This window comes from Hydractinia symbiolongicarpus, chromosome 12 (assembly GCF_029227915.1).
Source record: "Hydractinia symbiolongicarpus strain clone_291-10 chromosome 12, HSymV2.1, whole genome shotgun sequence".
In the NCBI taxonomy this organism is placed as follows: Eukaryota; Metazoa; Cnidaria; class Hydrozoa; order Anthoathecata; family Hydractiniidae; genus Hydractinia; species Hydractinia symbiolongicarpus.
The window spans coordinates 5,743,535-5,768,819 of NC_079886.1; the positions used below are offsets into that span (position 1 = coordinate 5,743,535).

The 25,285-nt window shown below is 34.3% G+C and overlaps 2 protein-coding genes across 2 annotated transcripts; both read right to left on the minus strand.

Moving 5' to 3' along the window:
* Positions 1-461: 461 nt before the first annotated feature.
* Positions 462-23,804, minus strand: LOC130621112 (CWF19-like protein 1). Its single transcript, XM_057436418.1, has 19 exons — positions 23,794-23,804; positions 9,972-10,014; positions 9,807-9,891; positions 7,712-7,796; positions 7,410-7,517; positions 6,581-6,651; positions 6,369-6,503; positions 5,842-5,951; positions 5,185-5,269; positions 4,802-4,933; positions 4,674-4,719; positions 4,544-4,585; positions 4,262-4,341; positions 3,845-3,937; positions 3,229-3,251; positions 2,878-2,971; positions 1,646-1,759; positions 855-949; positions 462-659 (listed from the first exon to the last, which is right to left on the minus strand). The coding sequence occupies exons 2-19, from the start codon at positions 9,986-9,988 to the stop codon at positions 518-520; spliced, it is 1,557 nt and encodes a 518-aa protein (XP_057292401.1). The 5' UTR covers positions 9,989-10,014; positions 23,794-23,804; the 3' UTR covers positions 462-517.
* Positions 19,227-23,266, minus strand: LOC130621111 (uncharacterized). The gene is made up of 2 exons (XM_057436417.1): positions 21,838-23,266; positions 19,227-21,559 (listed from the first exon to the last, which is right to left on the minus strand). Exons 1-2 carry the CDS (start codon positions 22,011-22,013, stop codon positions 19,960-19,962), a joined length of 1,776 nt encoding a protein of 591 aa, XP_057292400.1. The 5' UTR covers positions 22,014-23,266; the 3' UTR covers positions 19,227-19,959.
* Positions 23,805-25,285: the final 1,481 nt, after the last annotated feature.

Sequence of the window (25,285 nt, forward strand, 5' to 3'; positions counted from 1 at the left end):
CTCTGGACTTGATTAAACATTTGACTATGAATTATCAAGACCGTACATCTTTTGTCACTACAATTTATTTTTCATACTTCGCCATAAACATTGTTTATTTACTTAATGCCTCGAACAAATTATTTACAGATTGTTCAAATTTTTTATAATTTCTTGGACGATTGTTTAAATTTGGCATTATTTATATAAAAAAGTTATCAAACTTGTTTCAATCGCGAGAATTCCTTTTAATGTTTTTTTGCATACGCATCTGTCGTTGATATGCTGTCAAGTCCAAGATTGTCCCTAGTTGTCGCAGTCGGTGATAGACGTCTCCGCCCTGTTTCCAAGTTATTTTGCCTTAAATTCAGAGGCGGAATGGCTTCAGTAATTCCAGAAATGACTTGATTTCATTGGCATCGTGCCGTAAATGATATTGTCGGAAGTTACCTTTTAATATAGGCGATATATAACTCATTGGGTATTAAAAGGTATATTACAGTGTTATCTATCAAAAATATATACAGCAAAAAAACGTTTAGTTAAAATTAAAATCAAAAGGTTGAAACCTTTTCCGAAAACTTTTTGTTGTGATCACTTCTTCTTCTTTTGACAGTTTACAATTTCTCCAATCTACTCGATCTGGTAAATTTAACAAAGATGGACTTGCCAGCACATCCCTAAAGAAGACAAACATATGTTAAACTTTTTCATTAAATCTTCAAAACTCAAGTTACAGTGAGTCAGAATTGGGCAAGCAAGACATGACAACATCCCTAGCACTAATAAAAATTAGCGTCAATCGACAACGGATGCTACATTAAATGTTTATAGTTTTACTTTCTAATATTCGATTGCAAACAAACGACACTAACCTTCCAAACTGCAAAGGCATTCTCCCTTTTACTTTATGAAGAAATCTGCCGCCAGGGGTTTCCACTGCAAAGTAGGGCGTCGTTATAGCAACCATCTAGTAAAACACGTAATGTAAATTACATAACGAAAACGATGTGGAGTAGATACTGTGTTATTGAGTGCACACAATCAAGCTGTTCCGTAAAATACACAAGTATAATAAAGTACAGATTGTTGCAACGGACGATTCAGGAGATTCTGCAGCTATTATGAATTTTCTCAGAGGATTGCCTCTTCTAATTTTTGTAGTGGTCTGATGAGAAAATTGGTTTATTTTGTTTGCAAGATATGTTACGAACAGGCACATAGGTTACTAGCTTTTATGAAATGTTTTTGTGCTATATACATTTTAGGTATACTTTGTTTTGTGTTTTACAATTATATCCTTTAGAACATCATAAATAACACACATCACTAGAAATATTTTTTACAAGAAATAATTAGCAAAATTATATACTCATTGGGAATCACTAACGCTTGTACATATGATACGATACGATACCGTTTAACATTGCTCATAGATGTGTTACATCAGAGATTTAACAAAATAGTATAAAAAGGGAAATTTTGTAAGCAATTATACGATGAAACATATACGTTGAAAGGTATATCAATCTTTGTTCCTTTAAAACATCCATAACAGTAGTTTAACACTTAACCAGATTATAAAACTTCGATCTGACACCTTACTTGTATGGAAATGTTTCTAAATAAAATTAAAATGATTGCCGGAATACCGAAATAATCTCACCTCACTAATATCTTTTTCTTCAGGTATATCAATCATCTCCATTCCAACATTATCAGCAAAATCTTGAAAAGTGTCTTTTATATCGTCAGTTAAACTTTTAGGTAGTCCATAAACCTGGAGTTATGTTATAGTTAAGTTATTAGTAAATAACCGAAAGTTTTAATGTGCTTGGGGATTCTATCCTAACGGCTGGCTCTGCCTCCCCTCTGACTGTAAATGTCACATTACCGCTGGAGATACGTATAGCATTGGTCTTACTTGATTGCCTGCCACACAAGCCGATTAGCAGTCAGTGGCACCAAATGGACTGAAACATTACATTTAAAGTGAGCCGGAGTGGGGACTCGAACCTAAGACCTTATGATTATAAGCCGAATGCGCTACCACTACACCATCTCCGCTAATAAAATAACAGCTAAAGAGAAGATTAAGGACACCAAAAATATGACTCATATCCAAATTTTCTTTGTTAATTTAGAGAGTCAAACTTTTTAAAAGTGTCGGCCAAGTGCCGAAACTTTGAGTAGGTGACGAATATCATGACCCACGACGGTTACTATCAGGCTCGTTTAATAAAGCATTTAAGATTACCTTAGTGAGTGTTACTATGTAATTTGGTGTGCACATGTGTGTTAAAAGTGATTTTTCGATTAAAAGTTGTCCCTTAGGTCCCAAATTAAAATCAACTGAACTGATAAAGGCTGAGGCGGAGTTTCAGGTCAAAATCAACATCAAGCAACAGACCAGGTAGACAAAGCTGAAATTTAAAAATCGAGACTGAAACCTGAAAGATCTAATAAGCACCACAAAAGCAGTCGCTTGAAAGAATAAAATGTTCATAATGATACAAAAGATTAAAAAAAAAACTTTTGGCATTCTCCTATAACAAGAAATTGCTGATATTTCAGACTTGTACTGGCAATTCTTAACTTTTCGGACTTTTTTGAGAACAGTTATGAAACTTATCCTTGTTGTTTCGATCAGTCATCTAAACCTAACATTAAACACATTTTCCTGACATATCAAAGAAATTGCTTATATTTTTAACATTGTTGACAATTTGTGATTTTCCAGGTAGATTTAATTTTTTTCCTTTCGCTCTTCGAAGACCGAATTGGAAATTGGAGTATTATGTAAGGTTTTACTCTCCCCAAAACACAGATCATTTTTTTGTCTAGTGGAAGACTACTAACACGAACATGAAAACAGTTGAGTCACACATACACACACACCTGTAGCTGAAGATGTTGCGTATAAAAGTTTCGTTCGTATGTTACCATCACTTTCTCCTCTTTCTCAAACATTTTGCGCAATCCATCTTTATATCTAACATCCTATTGGTTAAGGTTAAGCCAATTGCAACATAGATTCTCAGCATTTAGATTTCTTTCTTCTTACGAGCATGTTTTTCTTTCAGTTCACAATACACACCAAATATATACATGCACCACTGCTCATAAAAACATAACAGAAGTTGACAGTTCATAAAACACAGATAATTTTTTTCTCTTCTACGTTTTTGGATTATAAAACTATAAAATAAATCTTAATATCCACTACTGAAGATAAACACGAAAAGATACTTTTCCATTTCCAATCGAACCTCCTGAAATTAAAAGTTTATAGAAAAATTTATAGAAAAAATTATAGAAAAATGGCATTGATTATTCTGAATAAAAGAATGCTTTATGATCCAGCTAAAGGAGCGATACATAGGTACGTTTGTCTTGAGTAGAAGAAAAGGCACACGTAGTAACGCCGAAAAAAAGGGGGTTGTGGGTGTATTTGTTTTGCGTGGGTTGACATTTAAAAAAAAAATCCTTTTATGTTTTCCTTGTTTAAATATTTTTGATTGATTGTTTACAACTGTGAATTCTGATATACAAGTAATTCTCATTGAAAATCTCATCCTGGATTACGTTACTAGCATTGAGAGGACTGGCTTTGTTCAAGGTACTATTAAAAAAGCAAACAGATTGGTCATCAAGTACGTACAATTGAGGGGGTTGGATACCGAAAACAAACCAAGCAAACAAGAGTAACGAGGTAAAAATAATTCGAGCAAACGTACTTTATAAATTCCTCTCCCTAGGGGGATAAACACCAGCAGAAAATACAAGTCAAGTAGACTTGCAAAATCCGAACAACATAATAATAGAAAAATAGTAAGAAGAAATAACGTTTTCGTGTATCTCTTACATCAGGTAGTACAACAGTTGAGTTGTGGTGACTGACTGGGCAGATAAGGACATGATCGTCATTCAATGCTCCTTTGGCGATGGCTAAATAACACTAAAATAGACAAATTAAAAGATGTGCAGATACAAAAGAATAAATTTTTGCTTATATAATAAAGTTAAATGCATTTTTTATGAGTAAAGAAATATATCAATTGAATTTTGCAAAAAGAGAACTTATCAAGGTATGTACACGTGGACAGAGGAGTGTGTCTATAAAAACACTATAAGTGTATGTAGGGAGGGAAAGTCAGGGATTAACATATGGATTTATTTCGTGGTTCGCTATTGAAATTTAATTAGTTGTTGGTTGTTAAATCTATCTTATAGCAGCAACATGTAACATACAAGGTCTCACAAAATATAAAGATCTACCTACTTGTTCACCCACGCTGACAACTAAATGCTTTTCCACGTCTTTACTACCCAAACAAAACCAGCAAGCACTTGACAGTGCGGCTAAAATCAAACAAGTACAGATGTTTTGTTGCAGCATGTTACACTTGATAAAACCCGTTTGCAAAGTACTTGATGAACTTAAAATTTCTTTGAAAAATAACGCGTACAAAAAAGGTAGCTGAGTGTCAACAAGAAACAATCCATTCTTGCTTATCAAATGAAACCATACATTCACAACAGTAGGTAACATGATGGTACTTACGAGGTCCCTTTGGATTCTTACGTCTTCTGTCTTCGTCAGCATCTACATAAAGAATCATTATTGTTTTGAATTCATATGCTAAAACTTACAATAGAAAACAGAAAAAACAAGCAGGCGAACAAAAACTTACCTGATTTTCTTTTCCTAATGTCAACTTTTGAAAAGAAGAACTGATTCTATAAAAAATTATAATTGGCTTATACTTTATTACGACTTCTTGACTACTCAAATATAACCACAAAAAATTATTCCACTTGCATCGTTATTACTCGCTTCTTCTTTCTTCACCAGTACATTTTTATACGGAAATTCTGTAGCGTCATCTGGTTGTTTTATTAGGTCTTCTCTTGAGAGTTGAGACATGGGTGTTATTGAGAATGCATAAACTGCCTAACACAAAATAGTTTTAAACATTAAATTATCTACTAAAACGAAAATCACTGTGAAAAACAAAAGGAGGGTAAAATATTTTTCTCTAAAAGTGTGTCTTCGCTTTCAGCAGTTATTTAACAGCTCAGTTCTACCCTGCTTTAATACTTTTACCTTGTCTCTGACAAAAAGTCAAGTATACGACCTATACCCATAATTTTTGTTTTTTGGTAATTACATAAAAAAAAAACAAAAAAAACATAATTTTTAACCTTTTCTTTGCTCGGATTATTAAAAGGTGCCAGAGATATAAATCGTGTTACGTGTTGTTGTTCTTGCTGCAACACCTGATGGTTTCTAAATAAGAAAAATTATACAGTATCCCTGAATTTTTTATTAATGATAATAAAAGATGTTTAGGGTTTTGCTGGTCAAATTAAAAACAAAGATATTTGAAATATGCATGCTTACTACTATTTTTATAGTTTTAGAAATCAACATTAAATCCGTACATATATTGCATTTTTACGCTACATGTTTTTTTATAAGTAATTAAAATTCTAAAATGAGGCTTAAGGATGCTTATGAAAAGTACTTTTTCACGCTCAAAATATGCTTAGGTTATGCAGAATAGCAAAAAGATTTATTTGGATATGCTTATAAAAAACACATATTCAGGCTCAAAACATGCTTATTTGAAAAAAAAATATTGCATTTGATTTGAATTTTGAACATCACTAATTACAACTTAAATTTTACGACATCTGGTTAAAAACTGTTTACAAAACAAAAAACGTAAAAAACTTAACAACATTTTCTTAGGCTTCACATAATGCTTAGCATATGCTTTAAAATGACCAAAATTAAGCCTACAGATGCTTATAAATGTCATGCTTATAAAAAAACATAAATTTAACAAAAACTATTACCTGTATGGAAGACGTTCAAAGAAAGAATCCTTATGACATGTTATATGATATCGAGGTTTGATACTTGTACACAGGCTGGATAATAGTATAGATGGATTGTTTTCCACTATCTAACAAAATCCAAACACATTCATTATAATTAAAGAGAAATGGAATAACTTTTAAACAACCACAGTAACGACCTGTCGATGACGTCACAGCTTACAAGACATCGCTTAATACAATCACAGGAATGAAAAATCATGGATATATAATCCTGATAAAATAATCATCAAATAAAAAATATCACAGGGTATTTAATATTCTTAATTCTAACACTGCAGCTGGAAGATGTTATAAAAAATTTAAATAAAATAAAAATAAAACACCAGAATATTTGCTAGAATCTTCTCAAACACTATTTAGAAAGGTAATGGTAATTCCCTGATATTAGAATTGCTGATAACATAAAAAAACTGGCATCAGCAAGGAAAGAATTATGCTAATTTATTACCAAATATTTAATAATGAAGTCTGAAAATACATACTTCGGTTTTGGTAAATTTTGTGATACCTTGTGGCCAAACAGATGTTAGGAGGATATCGACTCCCTGAAATTTATCATCACGTCGTATTTGATCTTTTAATGCATTTATGTCTGATTCGTTGAAATCACCACCTGGCTAAAAGCAGAAGAATAAAATATTAAAAGAAAAGCAAATAGTACCGAAAGATTTAACATTTATAAAATATATCTTACTAGTAGTTTCTCTTTCCCACTAATATATGCTACAACCAAGCCACTTGCAGTCTTGAAAATGCCTTTGCGCCCTAAAAAGGTGTTCTTGAGATTTTAGTTTTTTGATAATTATTGCATGTAACACATTGCAAGTGGTGCACGTAATAGCATGCATACAGTGTATGTAGCATACATATAACGTATGTAGCATACAAATAGCGCATATCTAAAATTGCATTATTAAGATTTTTAATTTTTTTTCTGAAGGAAACTTCAGCTTAGAGTTTTCATAAAAAAATTGTAGATTTTTTGTACATCTTACTATAAAAAAAAGCAAGACTTCCTAAAAATATGGAAAAGCAGGCAAAAACAGGAAATAAAAAACACATTAAAAGAACGAAGCTATAAAAAAACTGATAATAACATAAATGAGAGAGTTTAATAAGGTTATAGCTGGCAGCTAGATTTTATTGGTGGTGCAAGAACTCCAGAGCATCATGTAATGTTGTTTGTGGATTGCTATGACTAGTGAATTTTATTAGTAATTTATTACCTGTTTAATTTAAACTTACAGTCTTAGGTGCATGTCTAATAATGGAGGAGCGCATTGGTTTAGCCATGGTGAAACAAAAAAAATGCAATTTTTAGTCTACCGGTGCATTTAAAAAAAATATGGCACTTTTAAAACTTGGCTTTTTTCTAATTTCACTCTAAAGATTTTAAAATTTAAAAAAAGTAACTCAGTAATCTATGCCATATTTCCTTAAAAATGTGATTACTAGTACAACCATATACATTTCTTTGGCGTTAATCAAAAAATAATACGCAACAGCACATGCGTATAACATACCTAAATACAATATATTTTCACACATTTCTTCACCATCATTTAACTTATCCTTTGCATAGAACTGTTCCAATTCTTTTGAAGTTGGACCTAATGTATACACTGGAACTTCTAAAATATAAATATAGAGCTTGTTTCAATATATAACACCAACAGGTAATGAACAATATAAAAAAGGTTTGCAGGTTTTACCATGCATGAAAAACAAGTTTTCAAAATTATAACAATTAATATCTGACAGTTAAGTTATAATCCAGTGTTTCAATTTGTTAGTTTTAAACAATAAAAAACATCAAAAGCCATACCACATTTGACAGTCTTAATAAATGTTTTCCAATTAGATTTACACTCAGTGTTATGGATGAAGAAGTCACCACTACATAATACCATCTACAATGAAAAAAAAAATACTTTCAGTATTATTTCATAACTTTATAAATAATTTTATAATCAATTATCAATTCTGTCATCACTAGATGACAGAATTGAAAAATTAATGATTGAGCTTTCTGCAATTCAACATTGAATATCATTGAGTGGATTAGTTGTTGCTTAATGCTCTGATTGTCCCTTGATTAATTTCAACTGCTACCAAAATTTTACTTAATTTTCTGATATCAATTTATGTAATTTTCTTTTTCTCATTATCAATCTTTTCAAGCTTTCTTTTTTCTTCCAGATCCGGAAAGTATTTCATTCTTGCTGATTTCAAAATGCAATTACCTGACATGTTTTGGGAAAGATCAATACACATCCAATTTGCAAACAAATATATTTTAAAGAAATAAAATGAGAACAAAAAGGATATTAAGGATAATTCAGGAGACAAATTGACCTTTTTTAAGGATATTTTGATGCGAACGAGAATAAAAAAAATAAAAAAATAAGGATAATTAAGGAGAAAACCAATTTTAGTTGTCTATCTTTAATGTCATAGACTATGTTCAATGATAGAAAATTATATATATAGTACTGGAATCAGGACACCTAACATCGTGAGCGCGTATCATGCGCGACACAAACGATCCGCGATCCTATTGTGACCATCGCGATAGAAAAAATACTAACGAAGAGCTTCGCGATAGTCGTATGTATAAAAAAATAATGATGCTATCGCGATCGTCACTATTAATCGTGATTGTCGCGATGGATCGTGAAAAACATAAAAAATATTAAACAATAGAATTGTATAGCTAATCTTGTGTCTTTGTTTTTGTTATTTTACATTTAAAAATTCTTTTGCATCTTGTATTTTTATTAAAAATTGGATTTTAGAAATAAGGTGACTCCAACTTAATTACTTGTTCTAGAAGCGAAGTACATTGTAGTTTACGGTCTGTCAGCGAAATAAAAATAATTTTATTGAGAAAGTATAAATGGTAGGAACAACAAAAAAATTAAAAAACAACAACGGGGGAGAGTGCTACGACAAGCATATTTTTCTATGCATGTTTTGCTTGTATTAGCAAATGTTAAATTAGCAAATGTCCGATTCACTGAAAGTTCATGGAAAAATAATAATGTATGGTCGGAACAATAACAAAAAAAATGATAAAAAATAACAACGGAGGAGGGTGTTACAACAACCGTTTTCTATGTATTTTTGCATAACGCACGCAGTTTATACTTTTTGGTTGCAAAGGAAAAATAATAATAATTTGTCTCACTGAAAAAATGTAACTAGTACTCAAGGTAAAAAGATAAAAATACTTGCATGTTAAAAAACTTGTTTTCAAAAGTTATGCAGCAATTTTTTTTGTGTTGTTTTGAAAGCTGTACAGCAAGAATTATCCTTGTGCTGTTTCGAAAGTTATACAGAATATATCTGCGTTGTTTTGAAAGATATACAGCAGATTATACTTAGGCTGTTTCGAAATTTCAAAATGGTAGCTTAGCTGCGCAAGTAGCGAGACACACGTGATGCAGTATAAAAAGGACGGGCGAACCCGTGGATTTTTCCACGGGCTAACAACTAGTTTAAAATAATAAAACACAAAATTTATTTTAATAGAAAAGTTAAGTGTTCTTTTAATGTTTTTTGTGCAGCCTTATAAGAAAATTAATATTTAAGTGCAAAAAAGTTTCACAGACTTTAGTTTAGTTGACAATATTTAAAGTCTTTTGTGTCATTAAAATTATTTATTTATTTCATAACGGAGGAGGGTGTTACAACATGCGTATTATACGTTGTTTTAATTATTAAAAAGATTTAATGATATTAATTATTTTTCCTAAATGATATCAAGAAATTTAAGATTTCAAGCAACATAATTTTAAACATTATTAATCATAACGAAGGAGGGTGTTAAGACTTTAGTCTTGTGATATGCAGTTACGACATTAATTCCCATGGCTGTTTGTCAAAATCATTAGTTTTTTGGCTAAATTTAAATCACTAACCTCAAAAGGACCATTTTTCTTGTGAATACTGGAAACCCTCTTTAAAAATTTAGAAAAATTTCCATCCACACTTCCACAGGCTAGTCTACAAAACAAATGAATTGTTTAAGTACAGAGAGGTAATATACATATAAAGCATTTACAAACAAGTTATAAAGAACTTACATTTTCAAGGGTGCCATTTTATTTTTTGTGTATTAATTTTTCCTGATATGATACAAAATGTTATTTGTGACAAAACAGAATATAATTAAAAATACAGTATATATATATATATATAAGACAAAAATAGTTCTAAATATTTCCTAACCACCAGTAGTCTAGAAAATTCCATCATCTTGTTATTTAAACACTCAATGTGACTTAAAAACTAACAAAAATAAAGTATTGTAACTAGAGAGGATATAATATCAGTGCCTTGTATTTTAGCTGTAAGGTGCCGAGTTCTGGGTTATGAAGCTCAAGTTTAAAATTTGCCAAAATACTTAACAAGAAAAATCTTGTGGTTTTAACACAGCCACAAATAGAATAGGAAAGACAAATATTTTAGATTTATTCATTTATTTCTTCAATCTACAGATCTAAATTTGTTTTCTTTAATTATTATAAAAAATAATTTGGTCCTGCAGATGAATTTATCTTGTTTAAAATAAAAGCCGGAGTTTCAAGGTCATTTTCACCACACTACACATTGTGTTGTTTCAATTCCCTGTTATATTTTATTAGTTATTTCCATTGCACCTCTTTGAAATTATTGACGGTTGTAGTTCGGATATTCAAAAAGATAAAAAAGGCATAAATAGACTAATCAAGACTACATCGCTATATAAATAGCATGTGTAACCATTAGATCTTAAGTGCGTAACAAACTGTTTTATTAATTGCGTAGGGTGTTATAATCGTTACGCACCTGCATAAAAAATATAAAAGATGCATAATGATTAGAACAGCGACCATAGTTCATGATTATTTAAAAAGTGCGTAACGATTATCTCATCTGACTACATTGTTTAGTGGTATAAATTATTACTGGGGCAATATATTTTGTAGTATAACTTGTTTCTATGGATGGAATGTTCCACAGAAAATTTTAAAGTTTCTTAAAAAACAACAACAATTGTTCCAAATTTATATTTTTAGATACAAAAACTGCTTCATTTAGCCAATCTAGGAAACAGTGAAAAAACCCACGCGAAAGTGGCATTTGTTGAACGTGACACATTATATAGGAGTTATAATTTAGAGTTTTTCTCATTTTACATTGCGTCAATCAGATAAAGAGAGTTCAGATAGTTGAAAGTTTGAACCAATGCAAAATAAATACTTTGTGGTCAGATTGTTCTGGAATTTAGTTTAAACGAGCCAAAATTTAGACCCTAGATTATGAACAGTTTTGTTGTGACACACACCTGTTTCTAATCCTCCAGTTTTCTGAACACTATGTAGTGTTGTATCTTGTACAGAAGATTCACTGTACTCCTCTTCTCTTGGCAAAAGCAGTCTTGGTCATGAATATTTGCACCCGCGTGCGGTGGTACGTACGCCTACACTAATACAGGCGTGCGACCAGTATCGCACTCCTAGCTTATGATTTTGGCGTGCAATTATTACATTCAGGAGAGCGGCAGCGCTGGGTTTTTGAAGCATAGTAGTTGGCAACAAAATTGCCGACGTAATTTTGTTGTGAAATTTAAATGAATGGTGTTATTATGAAGAACGTAAGGTATAGAGAACATTAAAGTCGGCCCATTTCCTTCATGCTGACACTCTTATGCTTGGCTGGTGCATTACACTGAGACTCGAACGAAAGACGGAGGACCATTTGGAACCATGCCCCAAGTCAGTCCGACCTTCATCGTCACAGAGAATACTGCGAGAAGAGTGTGCACCCATGCAAGTTAAATATAACCAGAACATGGGAGAGGTTAGGTGTCCTGTACCTTAATACAGCTTTCGGACGAATGTTCTCGTAATGTAATAATACCAAAGAAAAAACATGTTCAATAAAGTTTAAAAAATCTTTTTAAAAGGGGAAAGAGAAATCAAATATGTTTAGTAATAATAATCGAAAAAAATGTATATCGTATTATAAAGAAGTCTAGAAGTTCTGTCTCCCACACGACACAGCAGGCAATAAGTCAGCCCTGCCCTCGGTTTTGTGAGAAGAGATGTTCTGCGAAGACTCTAACAATTGAGTCTCCTGTACAATTTTGCTTTTCATTGAACTGTGCCTGTGACAAGCATTTTCGAAGCATGTCACCGGCTACTTCTGCGATATTCAACTTAATGATGCCCTGACCTTCAGTTCGTTAATAAGATGTGTACAACTTATTTCCTAATCAGTTTATCTTAAAACATAGAGAGCTAGTTGGGACAGAACTATTAACTTAAGAAATACACCATCGGGAAGGTAGGTCAATAGGACTTGTACTTCATTTCCATTTGTCATCGTCTTAAGGAGAGCAATACAAGGTTAATGACGAAACTTTTTGCCAGCTGAAAAACAAAAAAAATATTGTCGACGCAATACAGACGCAATACATTTGAAATGTATCTCACGTCAGCAATTTTAATGAAGGTGGGTATTTAATAGAAATACATTTTAGAGATACATTTTAACACGGAAGAACAATTATGTATTGGGTAAAGTCTGGGTAAGGGATTACTCTAAAATAGCTCAGCTCTGCTTGGCGTGTGTACGAAGTAGAACAAGGCGCGTGATAAAGAGCACGCCTAAATTTCACATGGCGTGTGCGGAGCCGGGCGCGTGCGATCGCACGCCATTCATGACCAAGACTGCAAAAGCCACGATACATTATGTGACACAAAGTGGACAGATTGAAAAGTGTAAAACCAAAGCCATGTGTGCATTCAGGACCAAAAAAATATTAACGTTAGAATAAACATCACTAAATTTTGGCTTCCTGTATGTAAATCATTTGTTTTTGTTTTCAGAATAACTGTTGACAGCGTTTGGAAGTTCAGGAAATAGTGCAGCCTACAAAAAAGAAAACAAAAAGAATGATGGTCTTGGATGTGCGAAGGTTGGCGACACACATGGAGGTATGAAACGGATGAATGATCAAATTATCTTACTTCAGGCGGCCACATATTTCCAAAGAAAACATGCAATTTTGTGAATGAGTTCCCGGAAAAGGGTGCCGATAAGCCGCAAACGCCCACATATAAAGGGCGAATTTGGGCGACTTTTCGAATTAAATTGACGGTTGTCCGCCGATACTGCCCCACTTTCCCGAACTCGCCCGGAACATTCCGAAATACAACACCTTGTAACATAAACATGGTGGACGACAGTTGAAAGAACGCACTCGAAGAGGAAGGAGGTAATAAAGTTTATATATAAGTTATTTATCAAGTAAATCTTATAAAAAACCATAAAAAACAGTTCTTATAAAAACTTAGCTACCATATATTTAGTTCATTTTAATTTTTATACTTTTTTAAATAATTCTTCGAGAGTCATTGATGGTGAATCTTTTTTTGGGGGGGCATTGTTCGGGACTATGCGGGGTTTTTCGGGCAAATACCTGAATTTTTTTTAAAACACCGAACTCGCTCAAACACACCCGCACTTTTTACGGCGTATGCGGCTTATCGGCACCCTCCATGTTCCTGGCTGGTACAAGACGGTACAAGGCTTGTAGTCGCTTTGAGATATCTTGCAAGCAGTGAATTACAACCGCCATTGTCATCGTCTAGGTAGTAGACAGCCTCAAAAATAGTGAGGGAGATATTTAAAGTGATTTAAATAGCCATATCCCCATTAGCTACCTACATTTAGCTATACCAGTCAGGGATAACCGCAAATTAGGCTATAATAGTCTAATTAGTCTACGATAGCCTATTTAGGCAATTTATCTCTCCTAATTAGGCTATCAACATGGTTTTTGCTGCCTATCGCTGTTCTGTTGCATAATCGCAATGATTTTATTAGCTAAAAACATTCTATAGAACCCCCTTTTGATGGTCCAAATATATTTTTCTTTATTATTTGCGCTGTCAGAAGATATAGCGTTTAGTTTGTTTTGATTAAGAACGCATGCACTGTGTTACGGCTTCTTTGTTTTACGGCCACGGTTGCTTCTGAAAAAAGGCTAAATTTCCCGTGCGCATATTTTCAACATGGTGGCGCATAGCCTAAATAGACTATTTCTCGTCTAATTAGCCGATCCAAAGACTTTTGACGTATAATTTTTAGTCCCGTGAAGCAAACTATAAAAAATTTTGCTCAAACAAAGATGATGTAATGAGCAACAAAGCTCCGAAAGAAGATGGTGCGACCAAACGTGGTTTTCGAGATAATCATAAAAGAAGATAGCAAATCGCCTAAATAGGAGATACTCGCCTAATTAGTCTATGAAAAATCTCCTAACTAAGCTACTAGCCTAATTTGGCGTGATAGCCTAATTTGCGGTTATCCCTGACTGTATACCTTGTTCGCCATCACTCGCTAGATAGATAGATTATAAGTTCAATATCTGACCATTTCCCTCAGTTCTTAGTCTTAAAAAACTTGTCTGCAATCAATCCTTTGCACATCTCTGATGATATATTTGTTCATGATTGGAAGAAATTTCATCACAATGACTTTCTCACCGAACTTCACAATAAAAATTGGGATGATATCCTACAATTGAATGTAGATGATCCCAACTTATCGTTTAACAATTTTTACAATTGTATCAACAGTCTATTGGTCAATCATGCTCCTCTAAAAAAAACATGCAACAAAAAAAGAAAAAAAAAATCCAATCCTTGGATTACTAATGGTATCCTTACCTCAATAATCAAAAGAGACCATCTGCATAAATGCTTTTTAAGAGAGAAAGATCCACTTTTAAAGTCTTCCTTGCTAGAGAGTTTTAAAAAGTACCGCAACAAAATTGTATCTCTATGTAGAATGAGTAAGAGTAATTTCCTCAATATAAATATTTCAGCAATAACCAAAAAAATATTGGCAATATTTGGAAAGGGGTTAAAAATATTATTTCTGTTCGTTCTTCTGTTTCTGCTTCTCCCACCTGTATGAACATTAATAACTCTGTTGTAACTGATCCAGTGACAATTGCTAATTCTTTTAATGATTACTTTGCTTCAATTGCAGATAACATCAGAATGAATATCCCGTTCACTCGAAAACATTTCTCCTCTTTTCTAAAAAAATCTACTTCTAATTCGATGTTTCTTTCACCAACTGATGATTTAGAAGTTCTGCATTGCATTTCTTCCCTTGACCCTGGTAAATCTTCTGGGCCTTTCAGTATTCCTGCCCATATTTTAACTCTTGTTAAATCTGAATTATCTATACCACTTTCAAAACTTATTAATTTGTCTTTCACAACTGGTATTTTTCCTACAAACCTAAAAACTGCCAAGACCATCCCTATTTATAAAAAAGGGTCCAAATTAGAATTAACAAATTACCGACCTATATCCTTACTCTCAAATATTGATAAAATATATGAAAAAATCATATACAAACGAGTGTATGGTTTTCTCGAAGCAAACAACGCCCTCTACAAGCATCAATTTGGCTTTAGGAAAAATTACTCGACTTCTCAAACACTTCTGAACATCTCTCAAAAAATTATGGATGCTCTTGATAAAGGAAATTATGCATGTGGAGTGTTCATTGATCTTCAAAAGGCTTTTGATACGGTTGATCATGAAATTTTGCTTAAAAAGCTTTTTCACTATGGAATTCGTGGTACCCCACTCTCACTATTTAAGTCTTACTTAACAGGACGTCAACAGTTTGTATCCATCAATGGAAATATATCAACTAGTAATCTTATCAGGCATGGTGTCCCTCAGGGCTCTGTTTTAGGACCTCTTTTATTTTTAATTTATATTAACGACCTGCATTGTTCAATTAATTTTTCTTTGGTGCATCACTTTGCTGATGACACCAATCTCTTAAACTTCAGTAAATCTTTGAAACAACTGGCCAAACAAATGAATTTTGACCTCAAGCTTCTTTGCCATTGGCTCAATGCCAATAAAATTTCTCTTAATGCTAGTAAGACTGAGTACATTGTTTTTAAACATACACGGAAACCTCTTAATTACGATTTTAGGCTTTTTATCAATGGTAAAAGGCTTATACCTAGTAATTGTATTAAATATCTTGGTGTTCTATTAGATTCTGATTTAAGCTGGAAGTCTCAGATCAATGATACTGTTGCCAAGCTCAAGAGGGCCAATGGAGCTTTAGCTAAACTTCGTCACTTTGTGCCTTTAAATGTTCTTATTCTAGTTTACTATGCCATTTTTCATTCACACTTGCAATATTGTAATCAAATTTGGGGTCAGCCAAACAGTCTTGATGTTAATCGTATTACTGTTTTGCAAAATTTTGCTATTAGACTCATGTCTTTTGAATCTCGAAGAGCATCATCCAGTCACCTGTATGGTAATCTTGAGCTCCTCAAATTCTCTGATATTGTCAAATGTCACAATATTCTATTTTTACATAAACTATTTCATGAAAAATTGCCTGCTTCTATCCTTAATACATTTGCGGTTGACTTCACCCATGCTCAAGGCACTCGGGCAGAGAAAATTGGTTTGATCAATCTCCCTACCTTTAATACTATTTCTTTTGGTAAAAACTCAATTAGATTTAATGCCATTAATTCCTGGAATAAATTGCAGTCTTTAATGACTAGAAAATTTGTTTCCCTTGATTATTTTAATCTTAGAAGTGATCTGAAAAAGTACTTTGTTTCCTCTTACTAATCCTTCCTGAATTGTCAGACTTGGCCATTTGTTTCCCGCATGGTTGTTTATCATTTGACCCACTTTTATGTGTGTGTTGTTTTGTGCGTCTCGTATCGTTTACTGTAATTGTCCAAGGGTGGCCATACCCTTTGCCTTAGCTTTATGCTATTAGGTATGGTCTCCCTTCAATAGCATTATATATTTTAATTTTGTTACCCTGACTAATTATGATATTTATTTTCTTTTTCTTTATATTTATTTTCTTTTAATTTTAATTGTATATATATAACTGCTATTGATAAATAAAAAAATATCTATAAATATCTATAGATAGATGTGCATATTTTACATGGCTAGCCTCGCTAATATCGAGGGATATACCCTGTCTATTATTTCCAGCAGGGGCCATGGCTTAGATGAAGAGTCCTAGAGTATTTAATATGGAGTCATGTACTGGACAAAAGTCACGCTATAGAGTGTCGTGTTGCGTAGTAGAGTGTCGAGGTTCAATATAGATCCCAAGGTCGCGAGGCGTAGTATAGGTGGACGCGAGGCGTAATAGTGAGACGCGTATGTAATAATAGAGAGACGCGAGGCGTAATAGAAGGACGCGAGGCGTAATAGAGAGACGCAAGGCGTAATAGAGAGACGCGAGGCGTAATAGAAGGACGCGAGGCGTAATAGAGAGACGCGAGGCGTAATAGAGAGACGCGAGGCGTAATAGAAGGACGCGAGGCGTAATAGAAATACGTGTAAAGTCGGAGCGTAATAAGATGTGTGATGGGAGGATCCGTGTCAGAGAAAGAACTACGCTTACATACATCTTCACTTTTTTCTTGTCATGAATACTTTAAAAGGAAAAAATGAAAAAAAAAGATTCCATACTTGGTGTACAAGGGCTACTAGTTCATCATAACCTCTCGTGTATATTATATGCCTATTAGAGGGGAGTTATGATAAGCAGAATAACAACCTCGATCAGGGCATAATACAACTTTTCGACGTTGGGACGGGGAAACAAAAAAGAGCGCGCTCTATAATTAGGCACGGGAAGAACTTATTAAATGACTACTGCTGTGGCTATTTTTTCGCGTGGTTAGAAGAACTGAAGGAGCTTTATTTTACCTAAGCATAATATCTAGTACGTATATAGTGAACAAAATGTTTGAATTTCTTCTTTGTAATGTATCTAATGTAACTAATGTCAAGTTAAGCAATTCAATCAAAAGTTCTGTGAGTGAACTAATAGTGGTGTTCATAACAATGTACTTTCTACGACCTGAACAGTTCGAAGAAACACTTCGATACCGAAGTTATCGCAATTTGCCATTGGATCGTTAGATCTACAAAATTCCAGGTATAAGTCATTACTTTGAAATGGATGATTTATCTCGGGAACCACAATAGCATCGTCACGGGTTTCGATATAATGACTCGGTACACTCCAATCTATACCATATGAATCGCAGTCATCGACAATATCATCTTCTGACGGTCTCCTTTGCAACAACAAACCTCTTTCCCATAATTGAAGAGGAGAAAGGTTTCTCTCTGTTCGGATAGGATGGTGATCATAGCCCAGGATAAATCTTTGAAAATGTGCATTTATTCTTGGAATAAAAACATAATGAAGGCAAAACAAATGCAACTCATTCGATATATCCAAGGCTCCTATCTCTTCCAAGTAAGTGAATATGTTGTGGTATATGTATGTGCAGCCGTGGAATAGATCTCTCCAGAACCTCTCTATCCTTTGGTTATGGCAACTTTTCCCAGCGATAAAGCTACCACGATTACTTCCTCGTCTTGATATCATAAACCAAGCAACGTCTACATTTTCCACCCCATGATCTCCTCTTACACGCGACGGCAAGCCAAAATTTTGTACTGCGGTCAGAAATAAATCGAGTACTACAGTAGCCTTGTTACTTGATCCGCACGACAGAAACATTAGACGCCTAGAATACCCATCTATGCCGCCATGAATGACTATCGACCATCTTATCAATTTGTGATTGCCGTCTATATGCCACAATGACCTTGGCGCTGCAACACTATATTTTCTTCTTCGAACTACATTACGTTGCAACGAGCGCATCAATAGCCCTGATGGATCAACCCGCCACATACTATCACGAACAACTTTCCAAGGAATGTGATAACCATGAGACAGTAAAAAACCTTTCATTCTACGTATGCCACAGTTAGGAAAATCTGAAATAATTTTTTTGACATGTTCATCAAGTTCCTCGTCACCAATCATAGTGTGCGATTTAGGTTCAATATCAAACTCTTTAAATCTTCTTTGAATAGTTTTTGCACTTACTCCGAACATTTCAGCTATTGCCGTCTGCGAAAAATTCAACCTCACTAAAGTTTTTAGAGTTTCCTCAGGTATATCGAAAGAAGGCCTGCCTATCTTGTGCCGTACAGTTTCCGCGTTACTAGTTTTGTTCACTGATTGAATTATCACTGATGCTTGATGAATACTACTCAGTACATTTTCGGTTATAACATCTGGATACTCTAAAGCTGCTCTAGAGCAGAAGCTGTAAAGTTCATCAAGTCTATAGACAGGATAATCCAAATCTGCTGTATTCGCGTCAACAAAGGATGACAATAACGACTGGATTAGTTTCAATGTATCAACAACAGAATTCTTAATAAAATCAACTGGACTCAATTGTTGTATATTCATGTTATATTCTGAAAAATAAAAGTACTGCATAAGTACACGAAATGTCAACAAAACCACTTGTTTGTTTAATCATACAATAAATCCTAAAAATGCCAGACGAAATTCCCTCCAAAATGTTCGAAATATGTTTAAAAGTTACTTAACGATAACAGTTCTGTTTTTAAATAACTTTCTCTGAGTGAGTCGACCGTATATAAGTAGAACATTTTTTCACATAAAGAACAAAATAACAAACATAACCCTTGTGAAATAAAAAGAAAAGAAAAATATCTTCTTGGTTAGCACAGCTGAATGATAATGCAATGCGTAACTTGATCACGACTATAACCATACATCTTTTCCATATAAAAGTTAGAAAACAAACAAAATAGAACAACAAAAAGACGAACTTATAAATGCATGTGCAGTATATATAGACTTCAAGGAGCGTACAAGTCAGTCATAAATTCGAGACTAATCATAATCAATCTGATCATTAAAAGTATGTATATCACTGGAAGAATTCTTGCATAGGACTGACAGGATTTTTATATTCCCCCCCACCAGAAAAAAAATCAGTTTTATAGAAGTGAGGCATATTTTGGAAGAAAAAGAAAAAAAATCGGCATTTTTTCTCAATGACAACATAATAAGAACAATGACAACATAAGCTAAAAATCGATCACCTTGAAGGAAAAAAATAAACTCGTTAGTGCCCCTAAAAATTTACAATTATCATGGATTTGCGAATCCCTTTGATTCACATGCTAAAGCTGTTGCCAACATATTGTGAAACGCCTTTTCTACAGAATGAACTGTAGGTAGGTAGATTATTTTTAAACATGCAGAGGATTTGCACATACTGTTTTTTTCATCATCCGACATGTATTTCACTCTGATTTCATTTTTCATACCATCCAGTGGAACAACTGTATGACTAGTACAGAAGGCAAGTACTTTACTCAATGTCATACTGTCACTTTTTTCAATAAACACATCTTGCTTCTGATTGTCCTTGTAAAGCAGTTTGTCTATATCGTCCTTTGTTTTACATTGATCAAGTGATTCAATCAATTCAATCAAATTTTCAGTTGTTGCATTTGCTGGTATGTGGCTTTTATTCAAACTTTCAATCAAACTGTCGGTATCTCTACCACACATGTGTAAAAAGTATGGTTTTGCTAATACTGGGAAGCCGGTGTCAACACCAGCAATCAATGAATGTACGATAATCATACCAGCAACTTTGAAAAGCACAGCTTTTGTGATGTCTTTCACAGGCAACAAACTGTTATTTTCACCTTCAAATAGACGATTTTTAACTTCTTCTAACAAAAGGTTGAAATATTCGGTTTTCATTGCCCCACCATCAAGGCCGTCCTCTCCTTTAAACTCAATGATCAATTTTTTGGTCATAACTTGAGAATTCACAAGGTTCCTTTTGTAAAATCTCAAGGATTCCATCCAAAGATTGTCACGTTCAATTTCCAAAGTGATTGTATCATTTTCTGAAGCAAGAGATGTAATTTGATTGAGAATTTCTTTTAAAGACATGTCCTTATCTACACATTTAATTTGCAGCATGTCAGACATATTTTCACTTGCACTTTTCTCACTCAAAATATTGGCTGCCACATCGATAGATTTGGTATTCCGTAAAATGTCCTGAATTGTGGCTTTAGAGATTCGAGGAAACATTGCCGACAAAGTATCGATATGGGGAGAAGTACTTCCTACTTCTTTTTCATTCGATGGCCCAGCTTCATCGTCTATCATCTCTGGAAAAATGTCATCATCAAGTTGACAATAAGCTTGATGGAATCTTAAATCATTTAACGGATATTTCTGATTACATCGTACACAGTTAACTTCAATACCTGAATCCATAGTTGGTTCCTCCATTGGTAAGTCGCTCTGCACTGGTCTGATGTATATTACAGCGTGACCGGGTACTAAATTTTTTAAATAGCTGATAGAATAACCATCTTTTCTTGGTGGTATCAACACCAATGGTCGGTTTATTCCACCACTCTCAGCCCTCAGAAGTTCAATGCCACCACTCTGTGATGATAATTTTGGATAAGCTTTTGTTAACTCTTCCAGAAGCATAGCATGTGTTCCAGTTTTGGAAGGAAAAACAACTTTTTCAATTCCGAGACCAACTTGGTTTAGCTCCATTAATTCACGTGTATTAGGTGAAACTGATGTATCTTTGTAGCTCAGTGCACAGAATTTATGGGTCCATGTGTCCTTAATGAAGTTATTAGAGAGACGTGGTTTCTTTGCTTGTGGGCGATATCGGCTACCACCAGCATTCAACGCTGGAAATTGCTTACTGAAACAGAACAAGAATTAAAATAAAAATCTGTCTCAAACATAATAATCTTTCTACTCAGTGTATACAGAAAAAAATTAAAGTTGAACAAAATCAAAAAAATGAAAAATGTTATAAAAAGGTACAAAGGCACGAAAAAATTCAATAGTCACAATCAGCATAATGCCTGTGAGCAGTACTCCTGGAGAGATGATTATTGAAACTTATCGAAAAGATACAAAGGAGGCAATGATCATGCTGGGAGCAGAAATTCACAACTCTTAAAAATATCAACCTACTTGAAATCTTGTAGAATTCTCTGATGTTGTGGACTTGGATGTAAGTTTGGACTTGGATGTGAGTTTGGACTCTGGAAGATGTTCTGATTTGGATTATTTTGAGTACTTGTTGTTGATGATGACAGACCATCCAATGCATTATTCAGTCTGTCTATAGCGTCTTTCACTTTCTGCATGCTGAATCAATTTTTAATTCCTAAAACATCACATACAATTTAGCTTGAAAGTTTTGAAAATTACAACCATGCCGATAAATATTCACGATAGTAAGACAAAAATTTAAAAATGTCTTAAGAATATCCTTAAAGGAAAATCGAATAAGAACATTGTACATATTTGCTGCATTATTTAAAATTCTTGAAAATGGGTGCAGTGTCACTTGAAGAAAACCAAAACTTGAGAAATTTGCCATCATTACAATACACCTGTTGACAGTGTTGTTGTACACATGCATATGCACCGCACAGTTCCATTTAACTACCAGTCGTAGTCCTACGTTCTGTTTTATAAGCTGCCCTGTTTACCTATCAAAACATTGTAATCACATGGTGATACAAAACACAATATTAATACAAAAACAGCACATTGCTTATAACAGAATAGCATGCAAGCAGTGTAATAACATTTTTCGGCTTATCGGCACCCTCCTCGTTGCAGGGGGAGGGGGGTTGATTGGTGGTGTATACAAGGGAAGGAAAAAAGGAAGTAAAAGTTGCTAGGGCAAATAATATAATCCATTATTTATAGCAATAGTATAGCTAGCCCATTACAAATTTTAATGAGAAAATATATATGAGGAGGGGGGGGGGTGCCAGCTATACCTGTGTTGACAAATGTCGTCGTTGCCCTACATTGCTTCCCTTCACTACTACACATACTTATGAATTAGCAACTTCTCACAATTTATCAGAATATAACTATAATACAGCAGAAATTAAAAAAACAGGAGAGAAAAAATCAGAGAGAACGGTCAGCCCAGCTGCTACAAAAACTTACTTTTTCTTTCGTGTTTTGTCTTGATTAATTTGCCAGTCAATTGAAAAAATTCGAAATTTATTCACGGGTAACCAAGGCAAATGGCGCGAAAGTACGCGTCCCCTCTTCCTACACGCCGCGTCGCCCTTGTTTGCGCGTCTTTCCATCACGCAACGCGTCCTTCTGTTACGCATCGCGTCCTTCTATTACGCCTCGCATCTCTCTATTATTACATACGCGTCTCACTATTACGCCTCGCGACTCTCTATTTCGCCTCGCGTCCACCTATACTACGCCTCGCGACCTTGGGATCTATATTGCACCTCGACACTCTACTACGCAACACGACACTCTATAGCGTGACTTTTGTCCAGTACATGACTCCATATATTTAATGCTCGTTTTTTGAGCTACGCAGACCCAATTAGGGACCGCGCTCTACTAGACAACTCCTGGCAACATCCAACGGCCCACACATGGAGCCATCTCCCCAATTTCCCTCACATGGCTTGGGTTAACCCGGGGCTATGACCCATGTTGAATCGCCGTCAAGAGGAATCGAACCCCGGTCTCCTGCACAAAGTACGAGAGCTATAACCACTAATTTACGGCGATTTATAAAGATGTAAAGCATACCACTTTGTAAAAAGTTTATCTTATCCTGATTATATTATGTTGAGATAAAAGAAATTTACCATTTATTAAGTAAAATTCGAAATAATAAAGCAAATCTAAAGCCACATTTTATTGTGTTTACGTGTTTAGAACATGACATGCTTCCTCGTGTTATGGAAAGCTGCCATTTCCTCGGTCTGGTCTATCAGCAACTGCCGGTACAGGGCCGCGAAAAGTGGGGAAAAAATGTACAGTAGAAGTTAAAACGGGGGAGCTTTTTTCTTTCCTCACTGAAAAACTGAGAAGAAAAATTGGAAGAAGAAAAGGTAGGTCGCGCTACCATTTTGTTGTATTTTTTTTTTCGGATTAAACTCAGTCTAACGTCATCTCCCGGATGGCAAAAAAATGTCCCTTAGACATGGTGCCGCAAAACTCATGAAACGAACTTCAGGCAACCTCGTCCCCAGGGTCTTGTGGCCCCTGAGCCGTTATTACATACAAGGCAAAATGCCCTGGGAACGAGGTTAAACTTCAGGGTACGTCCGTCTCTCGGTTTGTCACGAAAATGGTAGCTTAGCTGCACAAGTAGCGAGACGCACGCAATGCGGTATAAAAAGGACGGGCGAACTCGTTGGTTTTTCCACAGGTTAACGACTAGTAATTATAAAATTGTCCACTTGCGCTATAGGTTTTTGCAGAAGAAAAAAGCTGTAGTGCTAGAAAGCATGCTTTTTTCAGCCTTCCAACAGGTAAGAAACAACGAGATGCGTGGACCTTCTTCGTGTCCCCAGTTTGGTGCACGCTTTTTTAACTCTTATTTATATTCTCTATTATATGCAACGATGCAGAAACTTGAGGGCTTCTATTTTACTCTGCGCGCTATTCTCTGCTTGTCTGAACTCTGCACGTTTGCCTAAATTTCAACTTTAATCACATACAGGACATTAAAATCAACCTTGATCTCAGGACCTGTCTCTTATTTATATAACTTTCTTTTTAATTGTTTTTCGTGTCACTCAGGGGCGGATCCAGGATTTTTTTCTGGTTAGGCAAAATTTGATTGATTTTTTGGCAAAGTAATGTCAAGGGTTGTGGTGTTGTACGAGGTAAATCGGCCGTTTTGTGTTTTTGCTGTAAAAAAAGCTAATATTTTCCCCTAAAGTAAGGTTTTTAGTTATTAAAAATCCTTCCTAGATTAGAAACGAAAGTTTCTTTACAGCTAAATAAAGAACAGTAACCTCCGTAGTTTTACACTTTATCCTTGTTAAAACATGCGGATGGAAAATTCGTCCGTTTAGCAAATTAGATTCGAAGCAGGGTTAGCGTTTCCATAGTTTCTTTGAATGACATAGTGGTAATAAGTATCATCATCTAAGCATCTTTTTACGTTTTACGCACATAATATGAGTACAAGTGATAAGTAGGGGAGTTGCTTTATTCCAAAATATGAAATAAGTCTAATAACTAACAATACAACAAAAAATTACATTACAAAACAATTTTAGGAACAGATAGTCGACAGTAGTGCAACGTAGAAATATTGTTTGGAATATTATAGTCTGTGTTAAAAACCTGTAAATGCAAAAGCAGCATATAAAAGTATGAAAGCTTTCCAGTAAGACTTACAGTGTACGATAGCAACATATAATAAACGTCTACAAAGAGTATATAGTAATCAACTCTTCATGGAGTTAATACACTTTAGTATTAGGGTTACTGGTGTAGTTTTGCACCAATTTCTATTAAGCATTAATTTTAATGTTATGAAATTCCCACAACAGTAAGGCAGTTTATTAAGCCAGAAAAGAGTTAGAAATTAGAAAAATAACATCAAAATATTTAACATGTCTGTATATTA